Source organism: Hoplias malabaricus, chromosome 3 (assembly GCF_029633855.1).
Source record: "Hoplias malabaricus isolate fHopMal1 chromosome 3, fHopMal1.hap1, whole genome shotgun sequence".
Taxonomy (NCBI): domain Eukaryota; kingdom Metazoa; phylum Chordata; class Actinopteri; order Characiformes; family Erythrinidae; genus Hoplias; species Hoplias malabaricus.
The window spans coordinates 14,346,627-14,369,328 of record NC_089802.1 but is presented as its reverse complement, the minus strand read 5'-3'; the positions used below and the strand labels follow the sequence as shown (position 1 = coordinate 14,369,328).

The following is a 22,702-nucleotide window of genomic DNA, read 5'->3' as shown; positions in this document are numbered from 1 at the left end:
GGACAAAAGAACTCATTTAAATGGCTACTAAAGCCTTTCAGCGCAGAGAGAATTGACAACATTCTTTCACATCATTATGGAGGGGGAGGTTATGGGGGGCTAGCGTGCGGTGCAGAGGGGGAGGTTATGGGAGGCTAGCGGGTAGACAGGGCATTACTGCCTCAATGGCAAACTCGTCAACTGTGTTTGGCAGCTGTCATCGCCCCATCCCTTTTTCTGATGATGAGGATATTTTTTTTTCTTTAACCAGCCCCCCGCCCCATTTCCAATTTTAACGAGTTGCCTGTCTCTGTTCCCCTACTCTTTCTCTTTCTTCAGCCTCTTTCCTGCACTTTTTCCTTTTCCCCTTGTCCCGTCTCCTGTGCTAACTCTCTCTCCAGCCGTGGCTGTGCTCAGGGCCCTGAATGAGTCCCCAGAGCCCTTTTCTTTCTCCCAGCAGCTCTGCTCAGTTCATTAATCTTTCATTGGGAATATGGCGGAGTGGAACACCCTCCCAGTGCTCAGTGTGGCCCCTTTCTACAACCCCCACCCTTCCTCTCTCTCTCTGGCTGAGGGGCCCTGGGTGAATGCTTTAACCGCTCAGGCCCAGGCCGCAGTCAAACTTGGACATGCAAGGACTCGTCTCTTCCACTCTAAATGTGGGGGGAGTGACTCAGATAGATTAGGCCTGACAAAAGGATGGCTTGTGTCCGCTTTCACAAAGCCTGTACAAATGTTCACCATCATTGTTTAGTGTGTTTTTTTAAGTACTTTGTGACAGCCCACTTTACCAGGCTTTACTGTGTGTCATTGGGGCCTGGATTTGATTGGGTGTGTTGTAAAAGGAGAATCTACTGACGAGTCTCTACTTGCCCTGGCAGTCTCCTTGAACCCTCTAGAGCAGACACCATGCTGTCAATCAAACATCTGAATGCCATGCGTAACTACGGGCAAGTCAGCAGAATGGTACACAGTCCCAAAGACCAGGCTTTGGGTTTGCGGTTTTGTGTATTTGTGTGAACACTTGTGAATTCCATAAGGTGTGTGTGTCTCGTGCCCCAGTGATATATTGTGTAAGACCACATTAAACTCACCCTTTCCCAGTACTGCATCAAAGTAGTATTAGACTGAGTATATACCCCACAGGTCAATACACTACAATACACAATTTATTTATTTTTTAACAAACAACTATGTTTATTTCTATTTAAGGTTTAAGAAAATCTACTTTAATTAATCAAATGCAACGTTATTTTAATCAATATATTAAATATTTTCATAATTCCTTGCCTACACTGAAACAGAACCACAGACTGCAAGTGGGGACTTTGGGACAGGCTGACTCTCTGACTTCAGAAGAAACCCTACTGCTCCCTCAGGTCTCTTTCTGCTAGTCAACTGAGCTTAGCTCCACCACTCTTTATCTAAGGCATCCTGAATAAAAGGATTGTTGGTGAAATGGAGGCAGACTGTAATCCACGGCCGGGGCACGGTGGGGCCTGTCTAATCTACAGCAGGGCCATAATCTGGTTAGGTAGCGTGTGCTGGGAATCCACTAATGCCAGGCTATGCTTCAGCACCCCTCCGCTCAGCTGTAATCTTGGGTAATTGAAAACGGGGCCTGTGCCACTTAGGAGCACAAAGAGCAGATTACATAGCTAAAACCAATTTGGCCACGACGCAGAAATAGATTTTCTCGACCTCCCCTCCCCGCGATTTATAATGCAAACCCACCCCAAAAACCAGGCCCGGGAGGAAGAGCAGAAGGGGAGGGAGGGTGGCTTGCTGTTCAGCAGCTAGAGGAAAGAAGGTAGCAGAGAGAGAGAGAGAGAGAGTAGGAGGCTGTGGGCTGCTGTTGAAGTGTGTTTAGATTGCCTGCCATTTTGTTTATTAGGTGGTTTTTCTGATTGTGCTTGTGATGATGGCTCTGGGCACAGTCCGGTGGTTAGAGGGGTGTATAGTGTAACCAACAGCCATAAGGACTGTTATCAGTGTCAGATGACTGTTTCGATCTCTGTCCTGTGGCACAGCACCTCGGCACAAGTGTTTTTAATTACAAACCACAGTGTTCTGAAAACAGGTCTGTGGTTAGAGGCCAAGGGCTGCATAATTTGATAGCACAGCATTTTGTTGGATCTTGACAAATGTGTGGTTCAAGTGTAGGCACCTGGTTTCTCTGTCTTAACCCTAGAAGATATAAACAAAGTGTTTTTTCTCTCTCCCTCCTCCCTCTCTCTCTAGTCTAATAAGGTCCCTGTGGTACAGCACCCTCACCATGTGCACCCGCTTACGCCTCTGATCACCTACAGCAATGAACACTTCACACCTGGGAACCCCCCTCCACACCTACAGACAGACGTGGACCCCAAAACAGGTAGGAGAACTGTCATTCTAGAGCTGGGTGGTATATGTATTGGTGTTAAAACATATTGATTTTTTGTTTTTATGGTATTGATGGATATCAAATATTATATAGATTATAATTTTAAAAAGTTAAATGAATAGAACATAACAGTACTTTCAAATCAAGGTGTTCAAATTTGACATTTTTGTAGCGTTGAGTAGCATTTCCCATGGGTACATTACCTTCATGGACTGTTTGAATATAATATGAAGTTAATGTTGTATGTATGTAATGTATTTGTTATCAAATAACAGCTCACTAACGTGTGATGCTAATCAAGCCCAAGCTAATCCCACCTCTCGAATACAGAACCATGTGTATTGAACATGATTGAGGGTGTCAATGGAGCTGCTAAACTCGGATCAAGGGAATGAGTGTCCCTGTGTTACAGGTGTAAACAACGTGTAAAAAGAGGGCATAAGTTACTTTTGCTCCCTGCACTCTTTCTGAGAACAAGAAAAAAAGGATCCCCAGTGTGTGGACATGGAATTGACAAACAAAAGTTTAAATTCACCAGCCCAGCGTGTGCTGAGATTTGTCAATAGCTCATTTTCTTATCAGAAAATTATTTTAAAGAACTGTTGTCACTTCAATTGAATCTGCAGTAGCAAAAATACATCTCTTTCTATTTTGAGCTACAGTGAAGCCATCAGTTTGACGGAGCTTGCTGTTGATATAACCATACTAGGCTCTTTCTACAGTGTTTGGTGTAAGAGTGATCTTATGATGATGCTCGTCACAGAGGGCCAATAAGAATTCAGAGGCTGTTTAATGTGGTGCTTAATGGGGCTGCTTAATTGAGTTTAGCATTTAATTAATTAATGAGCTATACTAAGACCCCTCCTTGTAGTGGCTGTGCTGTAGTGCTGGAGTAGTCTAATGCTTACAGAGCAAAAGCCACACAAGCACACTTAGAAACATTAGGAGGAAAATACTAACTCGTGGTCACTCAGGAATGTTTGGCACAATTGTGGGAATTGTGTCAGTTTTCCAGGCAGAAGCAGTTATGTGTAATTATTGTGTTAAAACAAACAATTAGAATAGACCCTTGAGGTTTGGTGAGGTACAAATTCTTTTTAAGCTATGGTTTCTAAACCTGAACTCCCAGGTCTTCTGGGCTAAGAAAGTTTCTTTTGATATCGAAAGTAAATGGTCACTGACGATGAGTTGTCATTTCACAGAATACACCTTTGTTCCTGCTGAATGAACCAGATGCTCACAGTCCATAACAGATTAATACATGTTACAGGTTATCTATAACAACCAGACCATACACTCACAAATGAGTAGTATACATGTTTTATCCAGTTTAAATGTAATAGTTACTCTGTAAGATTTCTGACTGTATTAAGTGGGGAGTCACTATAATGAAGAATCTGGTTGTTATTGTCATTATTTGTTATTATTATCAACAACACATGTACATTACAATACGCGCTGTTACTTAAACAGTTGTCCCACACATCCCAGTAGTGTCAGAGTTAACTCCTGCAGCATGGCATCGTTAACTCGTTATGCACAATTCACTTAGACATGCACAGATATAATGGCTGAATTAGGAGATATTCTGCAGCTTTATATACTCACCATTCACCACTGCATGTTGTGAGCTTCACCAACTGCAAAAAAATTATATATTAGTGAAAACATCTAAAATCCAGGCAGCATACACAGATCATAGCACAGTGTTCATTTTATCAGCTCCACTGACCATTACAGAATGTATCAACAATTACTGACTGTAGTGTGTCTGTTGCTCTGGATCACCACAGGGGCAGGTATGACTTGGCTAGCAGATCCTTCTCAGCGCTGCAGTGACACTGATGTGGTGGTTTTTTTAAAACTGTGCCCACTGTCCCCTCCATTAGACACACCTACCTTGTTGAACAATGTAGCTCATCTGTTGCTATGAAGTTAGTGTTGTAATGTCATTAGTCCTTCATCAGTGGTCACAGTATGCTGGCCAAAGGAAGCTGTTGGGTAGTTAGGAGTGAAACTGAGGGGTTTAAAAACTCCAGCAGCACTGCTGTGTCTGATCCACTCATACCAGAAAAACAAACACAAAAAAACATACCACCACACCATGAGTGTCAGCGATAGTCCACCCAAGGAGGTCATATTAATGCTTTGGTTGATTGGTGTTTCATTGTCTTATGGGCATTTAGCGTGTTTCCAATTTAAAAACGTTGGGTGAGTTACTAGGGATGTAACAGTCTTAGTAAATAAAACGGTGAGGAGTAGTATTTTTTTCCCCAAATAAAAAAGGGATTTTGTGAATACAATTGGGTTGCTTTTTGCATCAAGTGGTGGTTTGCAATGTTAATGCAAAAAACCCTGAGCACTGCAAAGCCTTTGGCCTTGATTCCTGTTAATATTTGAGCTTCTCTTACACACTACAGAGTAGGTGGTGCTCATTTCTAAACCACAATTATCACAAAATTAACACTCTGATTCAGAAGACACGTGTGACAGGGTACTGTTTTCCCTCCCTCTTCCTCATCTGTGTGCTACTTTGTGGCTGCCTCCACAAGCTTTGATCAGAACGTGTTCTATAGCAGGCTACATGTGAGCAGTCTTTTTTCCTCTCCTCCTCCCCCTCTCTTTCTGCCCACCTCCCTGTGATGTTGACTCTGTTCAGTTGTACCTTGCACAAAAGACACTTTCAGCAGTCAAACTTCATAATGGGGATTTCTGTGCCAGGAAAAGTGGACAAATGTTTTAGGCTTTTTCCACAGCTTACCATTTTGTTTCTGTTTTCCTCTAAAATGTTGTTACAGGAATCCCAAGGCCTCCACATCCTCCAGATATATCCCCCTACTACCCTCTCTCACCTGGCACTGTCGGCCAGATCCCCCATCCGCTAGGATGGTTAGTACCACAGTAAGCGCAACAATTTATTCTTTTATTCTTGTCTTATTGTCTCAATTTCTCTTTATTATGTGTGCTCTGCTGTGTTTCGTTAGCATCAATGAACAAATAATTATGGAGTAGTCAACAGTACTGATTTAACATATCAATTTGAGTTTTCCCTGGCTTAAATCGAACATTTTTCATACAGTGCTGTGACTTGTTCGGGACCTCTTCATGTAAAGGCCGTTTTGGACATGTGCTTGGTAATAGTAAACCACAAAGTCTAGCGCTGCCCCTCTGTGCAGTTTATACATTAAAGTAAAGCACCTCTGGGACCCACAGAAATGCACCGTGGCTTTCTTCTTCCCCTAAAACCCTAAGTTGCTTCTTTGTGGCAAATGCTATTTTGCATGTCTCTGTATTGTCCAATTAGAGTAATGAACTGTGATTGCCAGTATTTTACCCACAATTCCACACAGGGGCTCTCCCCTGGTAACTCTTGTCAACACTTGTTAATATGACAAAAGGCTACAAATTAAGCTCTGTTAATTTAATGTTTTCTCACCGCGATCTAAATACCGAGAGAGGCCCCGAGCACAGCCGCGGCCCTTTGATTCTCTGCACTTTATTTTGGTATAAATTTACATTCATTATTGTTTGTCTTTGGATGTGTAGACCTCAATTAGCGTGATGGCTCCATTAAAGGGCCCGGCGCTTCGTCTTTAATTATCACAACAAAACACCTAGTTCCAGCTCAGGGAGAGGGGCCTCCATCGACACCAAGCAAGGGGTTATGAAATTTAATTAGCCATTCCTATCAGATTTGTGGCATTCAAATTGTTCGGAGTTTGCTTCCCTTTGATCGGCGCTCTGCAATCCCCTAGATTTTTGTTCTGATCAAATGAGAATAAAGCCGCCTGCATGGAGAGTGAGAGGTGGGTTTTTTCACCTCTTTTTTTTCATCCCTTCCTTTACCTCCATCCCTTTCTTCTTTTCCCAGGCAAGGTCAACCAGTTTACCCAATCACGACGGGAGGTTTTAGACACCCCTACCCAACTGCCCTCACTGTCAACGCATCCATGTCAAGGTGAGTTGTGTCTTGGGACAGAGCACACAGGGAGAATACTAGTGTGGGTAACGGGCATGTCAAAAATGTGCCATAAACTTTCCCTTAAGGAGAGGCTGCTCACGCCTCAGCGTTCAAAAAGACAGTCCCCAGTGCTTAGCTCTCTATTCAAATATTAATTATTGTTATCATTTTATAATGAGGCCCCTAAAGAGCATTTACCCCTTCTGAATGGCAGAGGATGAGATAGGATTCAGAGTGTCTTCTCTGCTGTTTGTGACTCTGCTCGATAAGTAACTGAATCCACTGCTAAGCGGTAAAGGCTGAGGGGCTGCCATTTTTTCGTTTTGACTCTGGGCGAGAGCATTGCAGAGGCCATTAGAATCCAGCTCAAGTGGAGATCTGGACACAAACACACCCAAGGGAGCATTTGTAGTACTGTGTGTGTGTGTGTGTGTGTGTGAAATGGAGAAAAAGAGGCATGTTTGTTTTTACTGTCACTGCAAATGCTCCCTGGTGATTTTTAGCTGCTTTTGTTGTGTGAAGTAGGAGGGGTTAACTGTAGATGACAAAACTCCTTATGGTTTGCTGTTTCTAATGTCTTTCAAAACAAAAAAGAAGCTGGAAAACGCAAACTGGTTCCATATGGTGGCTCCCTCCACCCACTGCACCAACCTCCTCCATTCTCTTCCTTAGTCCTCCAGCATGTCACCCTCTGCTCAGTGTTTGTGGCCGTGGTGGTGGTGATGATGATGAAACGAGTCTGAAAGGCAGAAAGAGACTCAGGCCGGGTTTATAGTTTATAGAAGCCCACTCCCTCTCCAGACAACAACAAATTCCTGTTTAATTGTAGTATGATTGGAAAAGCAGCTGAAAAGCGCTGGTGCTGCAGATACACAGGACGTTGATGGATAAGTGAGTGCAAGAGAAACTGCGGAGAGGGTGTAGGTTTCTGTATGTGAAAATCCGAGGTTGATGTGTGTAGATTCACATTCACGCTTCTCTGGCTAAAAGCAAACATCTCATCCAACTGCCATGTGCCTTAAAAGTGACAAATCCCAACACCAGTTCTATCACATTGAGTAGATTTTACTGCCAAATCTCAACTAGTTTTGTTTTTCAACTGGAGACATGAGTTTCATGGGAAGAGCTAGTCACTCAAGGCCTCATAGAAGTGGTAGATACATCACTGACTGTGATTACAAGCTGTAGCCTAAACAGTGTGTTTTAGTCAGCCTTTGGAATTGGAAAACAACAGCAGCTCTGAGCCAGGGTTCTTTACTGAATGAGTCACTGCAACATGCTAGAAAACATGCACGATTAAGTCTCAGATACAAGCTTCAGATCAAAGGTCTTTCATGTGCAAGTGTTTAATCTGTAAAGGCTGAAAATGTTCAAGTTTATCGCTTTTAGCTCTGTTTTAACATTCTAGTAGAATCTCATAAGGGCATTAGAAGAAACTAACATTACCCAAGAGGTGTTTATATTGGAAGGCCTAGCTCTAGTGGTCATAGTTTGCCACTGACTAAATTGCTTTAGGATCATTACAGTCATCTACAAATCTGTTATTTTATTAAAGTATGAACACTGATACTTGGAAATACCTTGAATGTATAACACTGTGACAGGTTTGCATTCCATCCACCAAGAGTATTATAGGATCATTTATTACAAAGCACTGTATATCCCAGCCTGCTGAGCACTACAGCTGCTCATCACTCAGGCAGGTCCCTGCAGCAATCAGCAGTGTCCCTCTTGTCCTGGCTTGTGTGGGCAACACTCGAGCCTTGGCCCCAGAAAGCTAAGAGTTTTCTGCCCTACCCTGGCTCTCTGAGCTCTGTTAGCTCCTTACACAGGTGTCTGTATATGTCTGCAGACACTGCTGCTTCTGCACCATCCTCCAGTGGACCTGGGCTTAAGTGACAGCTAATTCCCTCCTAATGAGCCCTTTATATTGTGATCATCCTATTTCCAGTGCTGCCTAATTGAATCTGTTGAATGGGGGCTAGGGGGATTGGAGCTGGGCTGGGGAAAAGCTAATGTGTTTTGATAATCTGTAATTGAATTAGCATAGATTAATAGGTGGTGGTCGCCTGTCTGCGTACAGAGAAGGTGCTTTAGCATGTTTGTGTCAAAAACTGTAGCACACGTGTGTGGGCCCGCAGATACACACACACACAGCCGCACTGCACTGCCCTGCACAGTCACCTGCCTCCTGGAAATATAATGAAAGGCAGGAGAAGACTTCGTTAATTGTGCTTTTTGCCATGTCAAAAGGTTATATGAGAGAGAGAGAGAGGGGGGGGGGGGCAGGATAGAAGAAAGGGAGGGTGAGCAAGTGAGTCAGACGAAAAGGAGGGAAAGGAAAACAACACGAGGAAAGAGAGAGATAGTTTCCTTATGAGGCTTTACCCTCTCTACACACAGCATTAGCCCTGACCTCGAGGGTTCTGTCCAGTGTAAGCTGTCCAGCCGTGGGTTGCCTATACTCCCTGTGTTTGCTGGGCGAGCTGTTCTCTTGGGCTGGCGTTTAGTATGCACTTTAGCACACGGGGCTTTGTGTAGCGCTCCACTCAGCACCCAGATACAGCCGCAGCCTCCTGAAAAATACATTTGAGATGGCAGGGAGAGAGTGGACTTGGATCCAGCAAATGAGCTACATTATTTTGATAATGGGGTGAAAGACGAGCAGGTCCCTCACCCGTCCCGAGTGGCATGGGGAGGAAGTGTAGGCCCCCTGCCCCCCTGCCCGCACCTGCCCTTTGATATGTTCCTCCATCTGCACCTACGCTTCAAATCGTTCATTTTTTTTTTCTAGGGGGTGGAGACTGAGTAACACCAGCAAGGTCATTATACATTAAACAGGCACGGGGGCCACAGCTCCAATCGGCAATTAAATGGCACTCGCTGACTCGCGGCTGGTGAGGTAGAAGATTGAGACGTCTGAGCCTGCAGGGGCCCTCTCTCTCTCTCTCTCTCTCTCTCTCTCTCTCTCTCTCTCTCCCTCTCCCTCTCTCTCTCTCTCTCTCTCTCTGTAGGGCTAAATTGGTGGCAGTCTCTGCTCTGTGCTGATGAGTTGGATGATGCCCTCTGCTTCAAAGAGATGGCCATCTTGTTTAAACCATAACCTGGGCCTCTCTATGGCAGCGGCACAAGGGTGTGTGGGGGATCAGGGGGCTACTGGGACAGTCAGGAAGGGGGGTTGGGGGGTGTTGAATGGTGGAAAAGAGGAAATTTTAACAAGTATGCAGGCAAGGAGATGGGGTTGGGGTGGTAGAGAGGGGGGTCTAATGATTGCGGAGCTGCAGCTATTGCACAGGTCCCCTCAGTAGAGGCAGGCGGGCAGATGACATGGCGCAAACACAAATGTGTCAGGGATGAAGGGAGGAGAGAGGAGTGGAGAGGAGAGACTGGGGGAAAAAACACAGTCCCCAGAGAGTGCCTCCAACAGAAACTAGTTGTTCCTTGTGAGTTTATGCTCATCATTATATTCTGGCTCCAAGCCATGCAGCCAGACTCAGCCAGATAATGAGCTGTTTTTTTCCCCCTTTCTTTTTTTTTTTTTTTTTTTTTTTTTTTTTTAATATTCCTTCTCTTTTTTTCATCATCTTCCACTCCTATTCTCAGCTGTGTATATGACACACACACACAAATATTCCCTTGCATTCTCCACTATCACACAGGAATTTATCTAGGCTTTCTTCAGGCTAATTACTTTGTGTTCGGATACAGCATTATGTGTCTTTACGATCTTATTAAAGATAATCTTTTCAATCTGTATAGCCATGGGAAATTGATTTTATTATTTCGATATGTAGCAGGCGATGGAGGACAATTAAAATAACCAAACTAGCTCTGAAAAATAGGTTTGTTATTAGGATACAGTACATACAAATATATAGCGATTTTTCTATATATTTTTTCCCCCCAAAGTGTTTTGAACAGATTTGACTGATATTTTAAAGCAGTCACATTTATTGAGCAGAACATTTAGGTTACACTGGGATACTATGTGAATTGTATTAATTTAACTGCAATATTTTGTGATCTGCCCACAAGTCTAGCATCAGTGCATCCAAAAAACAAAGGAAAATCAGAAATGAACAGCACACCTATTATAATAATGATTTTTAAATATTGTCAACATTTTGTCATCTACAGTTACCTTTGGAATTATTAGTCATGTGTAAATCTAAACACTGTTATATTTGTTTGTGTGTGTCCTCCCCCATTTCACCCGTGTCCACTCTGACGATTTACACAGTCTTCTCTCCTCCAGATTCCCTCCCCACATGGTGCCTCCTCACCACAGTTTGCACACCACGGGGATCCCTCACCCTGCCATCGTCACACCCAACGTCAAGCAGGAGTCTTCTCACAGCGACATCAGCTCACTCAACAGCTCGTGAGTCCAGCTTTTCTTACCCCCTTACGCTTCTCATACTGACCTGCTTTTCAGTCCATTATTTCACAGTGACCCCCTCCTCATCTCCATTCCCCTACAGGAAACATCAGGACCAGAAAAAAGAGGATGAAAAGAAAAAGCCACACATAAAGAAGCCTCTGAACGCATTCATGCTGTACATGAAGGAGATGAGGGCCAAAGTGGTGGCAGAATGCACGCTGAAAGAGAGTGCAGCTATCAATCAAATCCTGGGCCGAAGGGTGAGGCTGCCACAGGCTGCGCACACGCTCAGTCACTTTACATTTATATCTTACTTAGTGTAGAACACAGCGTGTACCGTAAAGCAGGACTGAGAGCTCAACTCTTCGTCTGAGACACTGACTTGCTTAAGGAACTGTACATTTCCACTTACGCTCACATGTAATCTTGCTCAGTGATGCCATCATGTGTAAGTGAGTTGTCATTAAAGTAGTAGAAAAGGAATTGCAGCCCAGCGAAAGCTGCAACAGCGCCAGGGACTTTTAGTGTTTAAGTATGAAATACATCATCTCCATGTTAATACCTATTTGTGTTTTTCTGTCTTTGTGGGTCCAGTGGCACGCATTATCTCGAGAGGAGCAGGCCAAATACTATGAGCTAGCCAGAAAAGAACGACAGCTACACATGCAGCTCTACCCCGGCTGGTCAGCACGTGACAACTATGTAAGTTTTTAAGTTTTCAACATGTAACGCTCTTTTCTCTTCTCAGCAATTTAGGGAGATGTTGATGGGGCTTCTGTTACCTTGAAGGCTTCTTTTTATTGGTCATGTCCCAAAAAAGCCTTTGTGCAGGTCCGTGCAGCTCGACCAAGCTGGAATCCAGTGGATATTTTCAGTCTTGCATTGGCAATCCAGAACATATTTTTTTCATTTTCCACTGTTTGACAGGAACCCATTCAAATTCTGTGTACAGTAAAGATGCAGATGTGAGGCAAGCCGCCTGAATCATCTCTCAGCAGCAATGCAGCTTCGCCTCTGCTCTGTATATTCTCAGCCCTGTTCTGCACTGGGTTCTGAGCTGCTTTCATTAGTATTCTACTGCTTCACCTAAAAAAAGAAAGACGAGCTCAGATCAGAGTAATTAAATAACCGCAGGGCCTAAACGCCCCACAGCTCTGATGAAAGGGAACGTCTCTCTCCACTGCTGAGACACCCCGAATGGGGAATGACCACACCGTTTTCTGGCCTAGACGGATCCACACGCTCATCCTGAACACCCGACAAATCACCCTCCGCCCCAACCTGTCATTCCTACTGCAGTTTGATGACTCTCAAAGCAAAGGGAAAGACCAGTTTAAAAAGAAAATGAATTATTTCATTTCAGTGGAGTCCAGAGAAGCCTCGGAAGGAGGTAATTATTAAATAAATGCTCAGGTGCAGCAGCTTGACCTTGGTCAGTGGTCACTCACATGGTCCAGCAGAGCTCAGACCATAAGGAGACGATGTTTGTCTAAGGGCCTAGATACGAGCAGATGAGAGTAGCGCGCTCATCCTCTCTCAACTCTCCCTGCAGTAATCACAGTCTTTCAAAGAAACCTCGAGAGCCTTAAATCGTTTCACAACAGCGGGGGAAAACTGAGGAGTAGCTAGAAACAAAGGAATAAACACAGAGAAACCAGAGAAGAACAGGGCGAGAGAAAGGGAAAGTTCTGCTCTGGCCTGCAGTGGCAGTTCGATCCTTCAGGCTCCAGCATGAATAAATGAATGAGTAAAAAACATGGGTCTCTCTTGTTCATTTCATGTCTCGGCCCTTTTCTGCAATATAATAACTAAGGTTCCTGTCTTTCTTTTTTTTTGGCGTCTAACCAACAGGGGAAAAAGAAGAAGAGAAAAAGGGAAAAGCAGCAAGCAGAGGGCAATGGTAAGTGAGCTGCAATTATGTCTCATATTAGAGCAGATCCATCATCTGTCACAAGGGTGACATCTCAAAGATAAAAGTCCAGCTTTTTTTTCCCTCTTCATCCCTTTTTGTGCCTGCCTCATTTTGTATATAGTTATGCTACCCAATGCAATATTTACACGTTAGACTGCTTGTTATCCTCCACCCTAGCCCTATGTCTAGCACTAATAACATTGAATATGCATGAATCCCCTCACCACCCACCCCCCGATATGCCCACCAGGAAAAACCCCTCCCCCTCACACCAATCCCCCCTGGCCCAATGCCCCCCCCCCCTTTCTTTTTAGCATTTAGCATACTGTGAATTGTGTGTTTTGAGAATGATTGTGTGTTAATTAGAGCTGGTCCTGTGCCAGCACTGACCATGCTGCTGTGCCTGTGTCATGCCAGTGGACTGTGCTTCATGTTTGTCCTTTGTGGTTTGTGGTTTTAACTTTGGGCTGTGCCTGCTGCATGCTTTAGATTTGTATGTAATTCTATATGTTTCCATTTATGCAAATCACACATCTTCAAATTAAGGAGGTTTGCTGGTTCATTTGTTTACTCATTTTGTCTTTTTATTGGTCTCATGATTCTGAATCTATATCCATATTGAGATGTGAAGGAGAAATGCGCAGTAATGATGTATTTGCGATCTTGGAATCCCTTTTGAAGGCTTCTCTATCTGTTCTTTTTTTCAGAACACAGAGAATATTTTCCAAATCCTTGCCTTTCACTCCCTCCGATTACAGGTGCTAATGTCATTTTAAGTCTTAAATTACTAACTTGCTTTTTCTTCCCCTACTTTTTAGTTTATTACACATTCATTTATCTGTGTTTGTGCAGTGTATTGTACATCTGACTAATTTATTTAATGATTAATGTTAGCTCTATCTTTATGTCTTTATTTGCTCTTACTCGTCCTTTGTTACGAAGAAATCGCTTATGATTTGCTCTTACTCATTTCATTGTGCTCTCACTTTGTTCACTGAGTTATGGTTATATTTTACTTTGGTGTTTTTTGTTTTTTTTAAGTTCTCCTATAGACACTTGTATGTTAAAAGCCCAGTGCTGATAAAGCTCTTCCATTTGGCAAACATCAGTTGCAGTATATTTATAGAAAAGACTGTTCCAAACAGAATCTTTGAATGCTGAAAATAACCAGAGATGTTATCAGGGTAAACCTCCTTAATCTGCTGGCTTCAGTAGCTGCCTATTCTCCAGCATGAGAGCGGGGGCGGCCCTGTCTCTGTTGAGCCTGACTTAAAGCTTTAGGCCGGCCTCCAACCCCACTCACATACTCCTTGCTCTCCTGTCTCCCCTCGCTCTGCCCTGCTGAGGGCTGCAGTGAGAAGAGGATGAACGCAGGCCTGAGCCGGCTTCTCTGCAGTCTCTGGCTTTGTAACATTTCCCCGGCTGCAACTAACCAACACTTCCCGTTCTGATCGCATCTACTTTGCTGCTTGTATCCCTTGTCCCCTCATCCTCTCCAGTGTACAACAGAGAGCTTACTCCGCAGACATGTAACCGTGCTGCACCACCATGCTCTGTGTGTACTCTCTTTTATCAAGCAAATATTTAATACTGGCTCTTAGTCTCATGTTTCTGCTACACTGGCTCTTATTCTCTCTTTCAATCTGAATGGTTTGAGTTCCTATTCATTTACCTTTTCATCTACGTGCTTGTGGTTTGGCTCTTTGTTTTTTTTAAAACATTTTTTATAGTTATTTATTTATTTTATTATTTTTAACTAATATCATTTAACTAATATAACAGTATCTGGCAGTCCTTACTGTAAAGGAATACTGCACAAGTAAAAATGCCATAGTTTGAACCTATTTATGGGGAAACAATTATGAAATGCCATAATTCAGAGTGATTTTAGATTCATTGGTTTTCCATTTTATTTCCCTCCTTCTCTCTATATTTTTTTTTGTCACTTCTCCTTCCCTCTGCTGGCTTCCTTCCACTTCATCGGGTCAGACCTGAGTGCCCCTAAGAAGTGTCGTGCACGCTTTGGGCTCGATCAGCAGAATAACTGGTGTGGCCCATGCAGGTGTGTATCTGGTGTGTGCTGGCAGGTACGCTAGAGCAGGTGACAGCTGGGGAACCCTTACACTGGCACTTCCTCCCTTTACTCCCTTTCTTTCTGCTCCTCCCCTCTCTCCACGCCACCCCTTACTTTAAACCAATCAGCTGCTTCTGCCACATGGGGATCAACTGCTTTGATTAGCTGCAAATGCTGTATGACTGTTTTGTATTTGAGTCCACACACATGCATTCATGCACTGGTATAATCCAGGAACTGAACTATGCTTATGAAGCTGGGGCTCAGTTTTATAATCTAGTCAAGAAGGCAGTTTGGTCACAGATGGGTGCAGTGCATATTCTGCATTTCAACATATAGAACTCTTCACACCGATATGATCTCTCGGTGAGGTCCTATCTGAATGGGGAAGTGGCTGAGAGGGGTTTGGATTCCACTGGTAAGTGTTCAGGAGGTAATGCCAGTGTCCACAGCTGAAACCAACGCTCTAGTTACATGCCTTTTTTGTCCAAATGACATGTCCTATTTTTTTCTTTTTTTTTCTTTTCCTTCTTGTGTTTGTTGTTTTTGTGTCTACCCTTTTTGGCTAACAGATGCAAATACCCCTAAGAAGTGTCGTGCCTTGTTCGGGCTTGACCAACTGGGTTTATGGTGCAAACCCTGCAGGTATATTCCCAGTGCCACTCTTGGGAGGATGTAGTTCATAATTCATTATTATGGTTAAATGAAGGTTTCTTTCTTCTTCCCACAACCTTCAGAAAACAAAATGTGTTCCTTCTTCTGATGATTTCAGCCTTGTTTTTCGCTTTATGTGTTTGTCAGACTGCTTGATTAATTTCGTTATCTGTCTCTCACTCACTGAAATATGAAATATCTCACATTATTGTAGAGCAGCTGAAGTCCTGGGGCAGAAAATGGTCTGACACAGAATTGGAAATTGTAGACCTGTATTCTGACACATTTACTGAAATTCACGTACAGTAGAGTTGATAGGAACCAGAGATTGTAACTTGAACATACGTGCGTGTTAGTTTTTTCTCTTTTTCCTTGGGTAATGTTTAATAGCCTTAAAATAGGGGTGGATCTCATTTAAACATTTCTTTTGGATATTTTTGCCCAAAAATTGTCAGCATGTGTTTCTTTAAACATCATTTAAGCTACATAAGTGTTTCAGAAATATCATAAAACACTGATTAACCATAAGGCAGTGTATTCTTATTTGATGTATTAGGTTTACAAATAAGGTTTTTAAGTGTAGCATAATTGTAATAACAAATTGAAACATTCTGCCACTCTTTTTGTCATTTTATAGTAAATGTTGTGTAGTATTAAAAATGACAATTGTGATTTTATTCAAAGAGAATACAATTTATTCAACAACTACATTTGTTCCATCAAAAAGAAGTGCTGCAAAAGCTTTCTGTTTTTGGGAATAATGTTGTATTCAAAAATACATGTGAGTTTTGGTTTTGTTGATTTAAAGATGGTGATTTTGATGTTAGCGATTGTGAAGGTAGCACATTAATACTTACTTTTTAGGAGATGTTTACTGAATCAAACGAAAGTTGTCATTTTTAATACTGCACATCCATTTCCATAAAATGACAAAAGAGCGAGAAAATGTTTGAATTTTGAATTACACCAGAAGACTTTAAAACTTATTTGTACACCCAATAATAACTTTATGTAAGGTCTCATTCAGAGGGATGAAACGTTTTGAACATCTGGTTCCTATCACCAACATTGTAAGCAATTCTGACTCAGCAAGTTTCTCTACAATGAAACGTATGGCATATATTGCTTTTTAAAAAATCTATAGTATTCCCCTTAATGGTCACCTAAGAGTTCCTCTGTGACAAATGATAGTAAACAGTCTTCAATCATTTATTTTACTCTTTACAAAAATGACCCAGTAAAGCAATGAATGATCCATTTTCTCCCCTATGGTTAATCACTGCTGTTTGATTGGCCTACTATATAAAGTTTGTTGTGATGTAGCCTCTTGCCCTCACTCCTCAACCTCCCCCTCCCCTTTCTGATAATCCTTTACTCAGTCCAAACCTCTTGTCTTTCTGTTCTAACACAAGCAGTCTTTGAATTGGGAATTTGTTGATGGTAGGTATTTGTTTCTGCTAAGTAATACCCTTCTCTGTGTCACGCTTGTGCTCTGTCCACCCCCTGCCCTCATCACAGATGCCAGACGTTTTCCTGTTCTGTTCTGTTATATTACACTTCTGTATGCTGTGTGCAATCCATTTCCATCATCATTCTTTTAGTTCTGCTTAAACGATTACGATCCGTTGATTTAGAACTCATCCACACTGAGTTTCACTCTTTTGAGACACAAACAATTATAAAGGAGTTAAATATTTCAGAATATAATAGCCTAGTCAGAGCAGAGATGTGTTCCTAAACAACACCCTGCATGCGCTTAGATGAAAGATATGAGTGTTTTAGGATGCGCTGGGAGAAGCAGTAGTAATTGTGCCCTTATTTAAGGAGCTGGGAGGTTAAAAGACCCCACTCAGCTCTGTTTCCTGAAAGATGCATCTGGAGTAATTCCCCCAGAGATGCAGAAATCAATAAAGAACATGGGAAGATATTTAGAATCAATAAGGATCTTAAAAAATGGATATTAGCTTATTTGCAGCCTTTTGACAGACAGTTAGAGCAGCGTTAGCCTGTTTTCTGCGGCGTGTGTCTGAGCTGTGCACAGATTGTTTGCAAAGGAAAGTAATTTCAAACTAAGTAAGACTTTTTATACTACTCCTACTGTCCAGACGAGGAAATCTGCCATTACTGAACCTGTTCTTTTCTTTAAATATCTGTTCATTCATTTTTCATTATCACTGTGCTTCACAGCCCTGTACAACTCAGTGCATGTCTTTGGTTCTGCATGCCTTTTGCCTACACAGGATATACGTGTCTGGATCAAAATGTCTGCCTCTTTCTCCAACTCTCCATTTCTTTCTATTCTCTTTCATCCCCGTTCCTCTTAAATATGTCTTCCAGACAGTCTGTATCTCTGTCTTTGTCTTTCTGCCCCCTCTCTCTCTCTCTTGCACTTTTGTCTCAAACCTATACCTGCATAAGACCAGGCAGGGGTATAACTTAGGAAACAATCCTTACCTGGATTTGAATAGGCTTTACAGTGACTATATTTTACTGAAATGGATTACATTCATTTAACTCCATCTTTCATTGCTCTATAGTTCCCCCTGTCCTTCTCTTTTCATATTCATTGTTTTTATTCCTGTCTCTGTCTTCCAGTCGTACAGTAGTGGAGGCTGAATAGCTTAACATGGCCTTTAGGCAGAGCTGGTTTATTTTTCTATATTTTTTGTATTTTTTGGCAAAGGGGGTGGGGGGGGGTGGCGAGGCCAGGCTAGGGCAAGGTACACAGAGGCTTTCGCTCACTCACACACTCTCTCTCTCTAGTTTTTTTCTCTTTTTCCTCTCCTCCTGTTTCAGAACAGGGTATCTATCCAGTCACCTTGGAGACAACGAAATCTCTCACTCTCTATCTATCTCTGGCTCGCTCACTCTCTCTCACACTCTCACTCAATATATCTCACTCTGTCTCTTGCGCTCCCTCTCCCGCCCCTCTCGGCGTACTGGCTTGGCGCTTGGTGAGCTTTTGCCCGTGTGGCTGGCTGGGATGGCTGGCCGTAGGCGTAGCAGACGAGGGAGGGTCCTGACCCGAGCAGAAATGCAAACATGGCGCGGCGACCTCTGTGCACAGCGCTCACACACATGTCTTAGGGGCAGGCTGAGAGTAGCGCATCTCCTCTAACCTCTTACCTCTCCATCTGAACTCCCCCCCAAGGATTGTGCAGAAAAAAGCAGGAAAGAGACATGAAAAAAGGAAGCAAAAGAGAGGAGTGTAATAATTCAAGCTGATGTGTAAACCGGACTGGGTTCCCTTGCGGTTTGCCTGCACCGAGGTGGAGTTCTTTTGTTTCGAGCTTGTTCTGTTATCTCGCTAGGAGAAAACAAAGGCAGATATAGTGCTCACCTCTTTGACTGTGTCCCTCTGAGCCTCGGAGGTGGTTACTCTTCCTCCCTTTGCCTCCTGTCATCGCTTTCCCCATCCTCCTCCTGCTGTCTCTTCGTCTGGTGTCTGTGCTGTCTGTTCATCCCTCTCTCTCTCTCCTCTGTGTCCTTCCCTTTCTCCCATCTCCTCTGCATGAACTCTGATGGGATAGAAGGTAAGAGGGAAATCAGTGGCAAAGAACGAAAAGTGCTCAGGTGTTCATCTGTTTGTATTGGCGTTCTCCAAAAGCAGTAGCATCCAATTAGATGCACTCTCTCACCCAAGGTTATAAATCGATATCTTAAAATGTTCAATCATGGCAAAGTCGATTTTTACAGGCTGAACATTGCCGGTGGACACATACATATATTCAGAACTTTGGTGGTGGTGTGGAAGTGTGCATTTAAATGGGTGCTAAGGCTCCATGAACCAAGCCTAGCGGCAAGTTAGAAAACACTGCTGAGATTACGTAGGAGTTTAAAACAAGGCTGCTTTCTGTTTGCAGGAGAAAAAAGAAGTGCATTCGCTACATTCAAGGTGAAGGCAGCTGTGCCAGTCCTCCTTCTTCGGATGGAAGCTTACTAGAGTCCCCCCCATCCTCCCCCTCCATGGTCACCACCTCTCCGCCCTCAAAAGAATCCAAATCACAGACTGAACAAATGCAACCTCTATCACTGACTATGAAACCGGCCCCTCTGGTCTCGTCCTCACACAACCCACATCATCACCTTGTCATGCCTCCGCCCTTAGCTCTGCTGGACAACTCAGGGGCAGGCAAAACGCCCGGCTCTGCCCACAATGGCTCCTTGGACCCTTCAGACGTGTCGTCGTCCCGCCCCTCAGGCTCCTCCTCCTCCCGGCCCACATCAGCGTGTCATTCCCATTCTCTGCTGCCCAGCTCCGCCCCCACACAACCACTTTCGCTCGTAACCAAGTCAATAGACTAGGCTAGACTAGCTTTGCTTTACCAGCTTTTGACTCCTCTCGTCTGTCTGCTGCCTCTTTTTACGTTTTCTTCCTGTTTGTTTGTTTCTTTTTTTTCTGTGCCATATGGCTTTGGAAATTAGTTAATTCTTTTATCAAAGTTCATTGGTCAATATTTGACCTGTCATTATCTAAAATGAAAGAAATTATTATAATTATAATATTGATAATAAAGTACAATGAGTTGTAGAGTATGGCTTTGTGAATCTGCCAAAATTTTTAAGATTTTTTTTTAATGTTCAACTGTACAACAGAAAAATCCATAACTGTTATGTAGTTTGACATAGACCTGTTAAAAGACAGATTTAAAAGTAGGTTAAGTGAGGTTTCAGTGAGCCCTTTTCTTAAGAGTTGGTTCTACTTCATTATTTGTATTAAATACGAGCTTGCGAACCAATCATTTTACACCTGTTCAAAACACGGAGGGCACGAGGACCGTGGAGACACTTCTCCGACCGAGGAACAACTTTAATTGTGATGTTACTTGTTCTTGTTTAAATGTACAGAAATATTGGGGGGGGGTTACTGTGTTAATATGCATTGTTCCATTGCGTTGTCTATTTTATTTTTATTTTTGTCGTTGTTTACCTTGGGAGTGGGGATGAGTTGGGTTGGGTTGACTAGACTCATTTGGAGGAACTGTTTTGAGATGGGGTGGGGGTTAGGGATTGGGGTATTCAATACAAAATGTCACAACGCTAGGACCAGTAGTATTTATTGCTTTAGAGATTGCTTGTTGTATCCTGTATGTTGTCCCTTTTCGAAATATTTTCATTTTCTTAATACATTGTACAAATATTCTTTTTTTTATGTAAGCAACTTATATAAATATATATATAAATGATCCATTTTTACAAGGAGGTTTTGAAGTTAAATTGTTTTATTATTTTAACATACGTTTGTTTTGCTGAAGACCAGAATTCCACCAAAACAATGTAGATTCTCCAAAACAGATGTATGCACAACTTAATTTCTAGAAACATATCTATAAGCCATTTTACAATAGAAGAAAAGAAAACTTGAAATGGGGACAGTGGATACCATGTCTTTAGTAGTTGGATCTCGTCTAAAGCCCGTCTTTTTTATTGCACAGTCTCATCTCCACCGGACTGTAGAATTGTGTACAGATTTTCCGTGCCAAAATTTGTGATAATTTCCACTCCCCCTCTTACTACGCTGTAGGCTTTCGTTGTCAATTGTTTGTTTTTTCTTTTTCAACCATACTTTGCTGTGACGTTACATAGATTGCTATGTATGTAGTATAAATGTTGCTATAACAAATGTGTTTGGTAGCAGATTGTCAAATATTAAAATTTAAACTTAATAAAAAGACGGACGTCATACTGTATAAACCCTCAAGGGCCAAATTATGTATATTAGGAGGTTCATAAAAAAACTATTAAATAACAAAAAAATACACAAACTGCCACTTTTAAGTACACTACTACATATAGGTAGATAGAAAAAATAGGCATGTTGATGTTGCAAGAAGCTGTAAAAAAGCTACAAGAGAATCATCCATTCGGTGCCATTGTAGTTGACATGACGCGACTGTAAGCCGTCGATTTCTTCTCTGGTTTATTAAGATGCTAATGATGAATAGTTTGAATGTTTCCTTAACGGCTGTGATGTTCCTGTTCTGTTTTACGCTCTTAGCTTTTATTTTTGTTTGCTTTGTTCTGATTTTTGTTTCCTTTTTTTTTTTCTTCTTTTTTTTTTGTTCGGTTTTGTTTTGTTTTCCATTATTTGAAATGGTTCCCAAACCATGTTTTTGTAATGAATAAATGTTTATGCTGTACAGTCTCTGTAGCATGCAGTTCTGTATTAATAAAAGCGACTTAGTATGTGCAGATCAGCTCGTGGCCTGGCTTTCTCTAGTGACCGTTACTGTGGCCTCCATTACCCTGTTTGGACTTTATTGAGGAAGCTAACTTACTGTCAGAATAGCAGTGGGCGCTTAGCTTTATGTACGAATCTGCCTCAGACTGATGCTCTAAACATAAACAATGATGAGTAATGGAGCTAAAACCGGGTCTGATCCACCTGAAAACAGTTTGGCTCTCTAGTGGAGCAACATAAATATCTCATCACACTGCGCTCTCGGCATCTGGTCCCAAGGATTCCGCTGAGAACTTGCTTTGTAATATTTGCAGGGACCTCATTCATTCACTTAATTTACAGTATTGCTCGGCAAGGTTGGTGCCCTGGTCTTCACTCTGGGGCTTGTTTTAAATGCCGTTTAAATGCTTGTGTTAAAAGCCTAATCAGCCTAGCTCAGATGTCTTTCAAATGCCCTCATGTATGCAAGGCTATGGCCTTTTATCTGCTTCACACTGTATTTTCAGCGGACACAGCCTCATGTGCCTTGAACTGACCAAAGCAAAATTGTTCATATTCTTCTGACCATCTGTTCTGTTAATAGTCTCTTTTTAGTTCCACAAATAATCAGTTCCCCTTTAAAAAACATAGACCTCTAAATGGGTCCAAACTGTAAAGTCCCACTTTGATCATTTAACATTGATCAAACCCTTAAAAACCCTTTTCTGTTCATCATCGAAAGCCTCATGCCACAAGTTGACAAAATTGTTTCCTTAGGTTTGTGATTTGGAACGTTTCTCACATGCTACGTATTGTCGCTGTCCAATTAAAAACATGTAACTTTACAAGAGAAGGAAAAACGTCCCAACATTCAAAAAAAAATAAAACATTTCTATTAGTTCATTCTTCATGACATTTTCACACACTGTGGAGGACAGCTGCTGCTGGGTTCATATGCTGCAGCAAATGAAAAATCCACATGGAGACGCATGTTTTTAATTGGATATTCTAGCATTAAAAAAAAGGTAACTTGATTTTCACTGGAGGGGTTCTTTAAATCCTCAGCTCTACACTCATAAGTCGCAGGACACCCTTTTATTTCTTTGATATGCTACATGACCACCTTCCTACTGAAAAAACCTGCCCTTGATCCAATATGGCTTCTTTCAAGATGGAAGCCATGTTCCGGACATAGTCT

General features: G+C 42.3%; 1 protein-coding gene across 26 annotated transcripts in view; it reads left to right on the top strand.

The window, feature by feature from the left end:
- tcf7l2 (transcription factor 7 like 2) overlaps positions 1-21,545 on the top strand; it is a 93,602-nt gene extending 72,057 nt beyond the window's left edge. For 3 of the 26 annotated variants that reach the window (XM_066662787.1, XM_066662781.1, XM_066662795.1), the window contains 10 exons: positions 2,221-2,353; positions 5,161-5,263; positions 6,234-6,320; positions 10,579-10,704; positions 10,805-10,964; positions 11,299-11,406; positions 12,556-12,604; positions 13,324-13,374; positions 14,606-14,678; positions 19,208-21,545. In XM_066662787.1, the coding sequence (XP_066518884.1) occupies positions 2,221-2,353; positions 5,161-5,263; positions 6,234-6,320; positions 10,579-10,704; positions 10,805-10,964; positions 11,299-11,406; positions 12,556-12,604; positions 13,324-13,374; positions 14,606-14,678; positions 19,208-19,649 (1,332 nt within the window). In that variant the 3' untranslated portion in view covers positions 19,650-21,545. Of the gene's footprint in view, positions 1-2,220; positions 2,354-5,160; positions 5,264-6,233; positions 6,321-10,563; positions 10,705-10,804; positions 10,965-11,298; positions 11,408-12,541; positions 12,605-13,323; positions 13,375-14,605; positions 14,679-15,262; positions 15,336-16,756; positions 16,786-19,207 lie in introns of those variants that run through there. The other 23 variants (XM_066662786.1, XM_066662778.1, XM_066662783.1 and 20 more) reach the window with 18 other exon arrangements.
- The last annotated feature ends 1,157 nt before the right edge of the window (positions 21,546-22,702 follow it).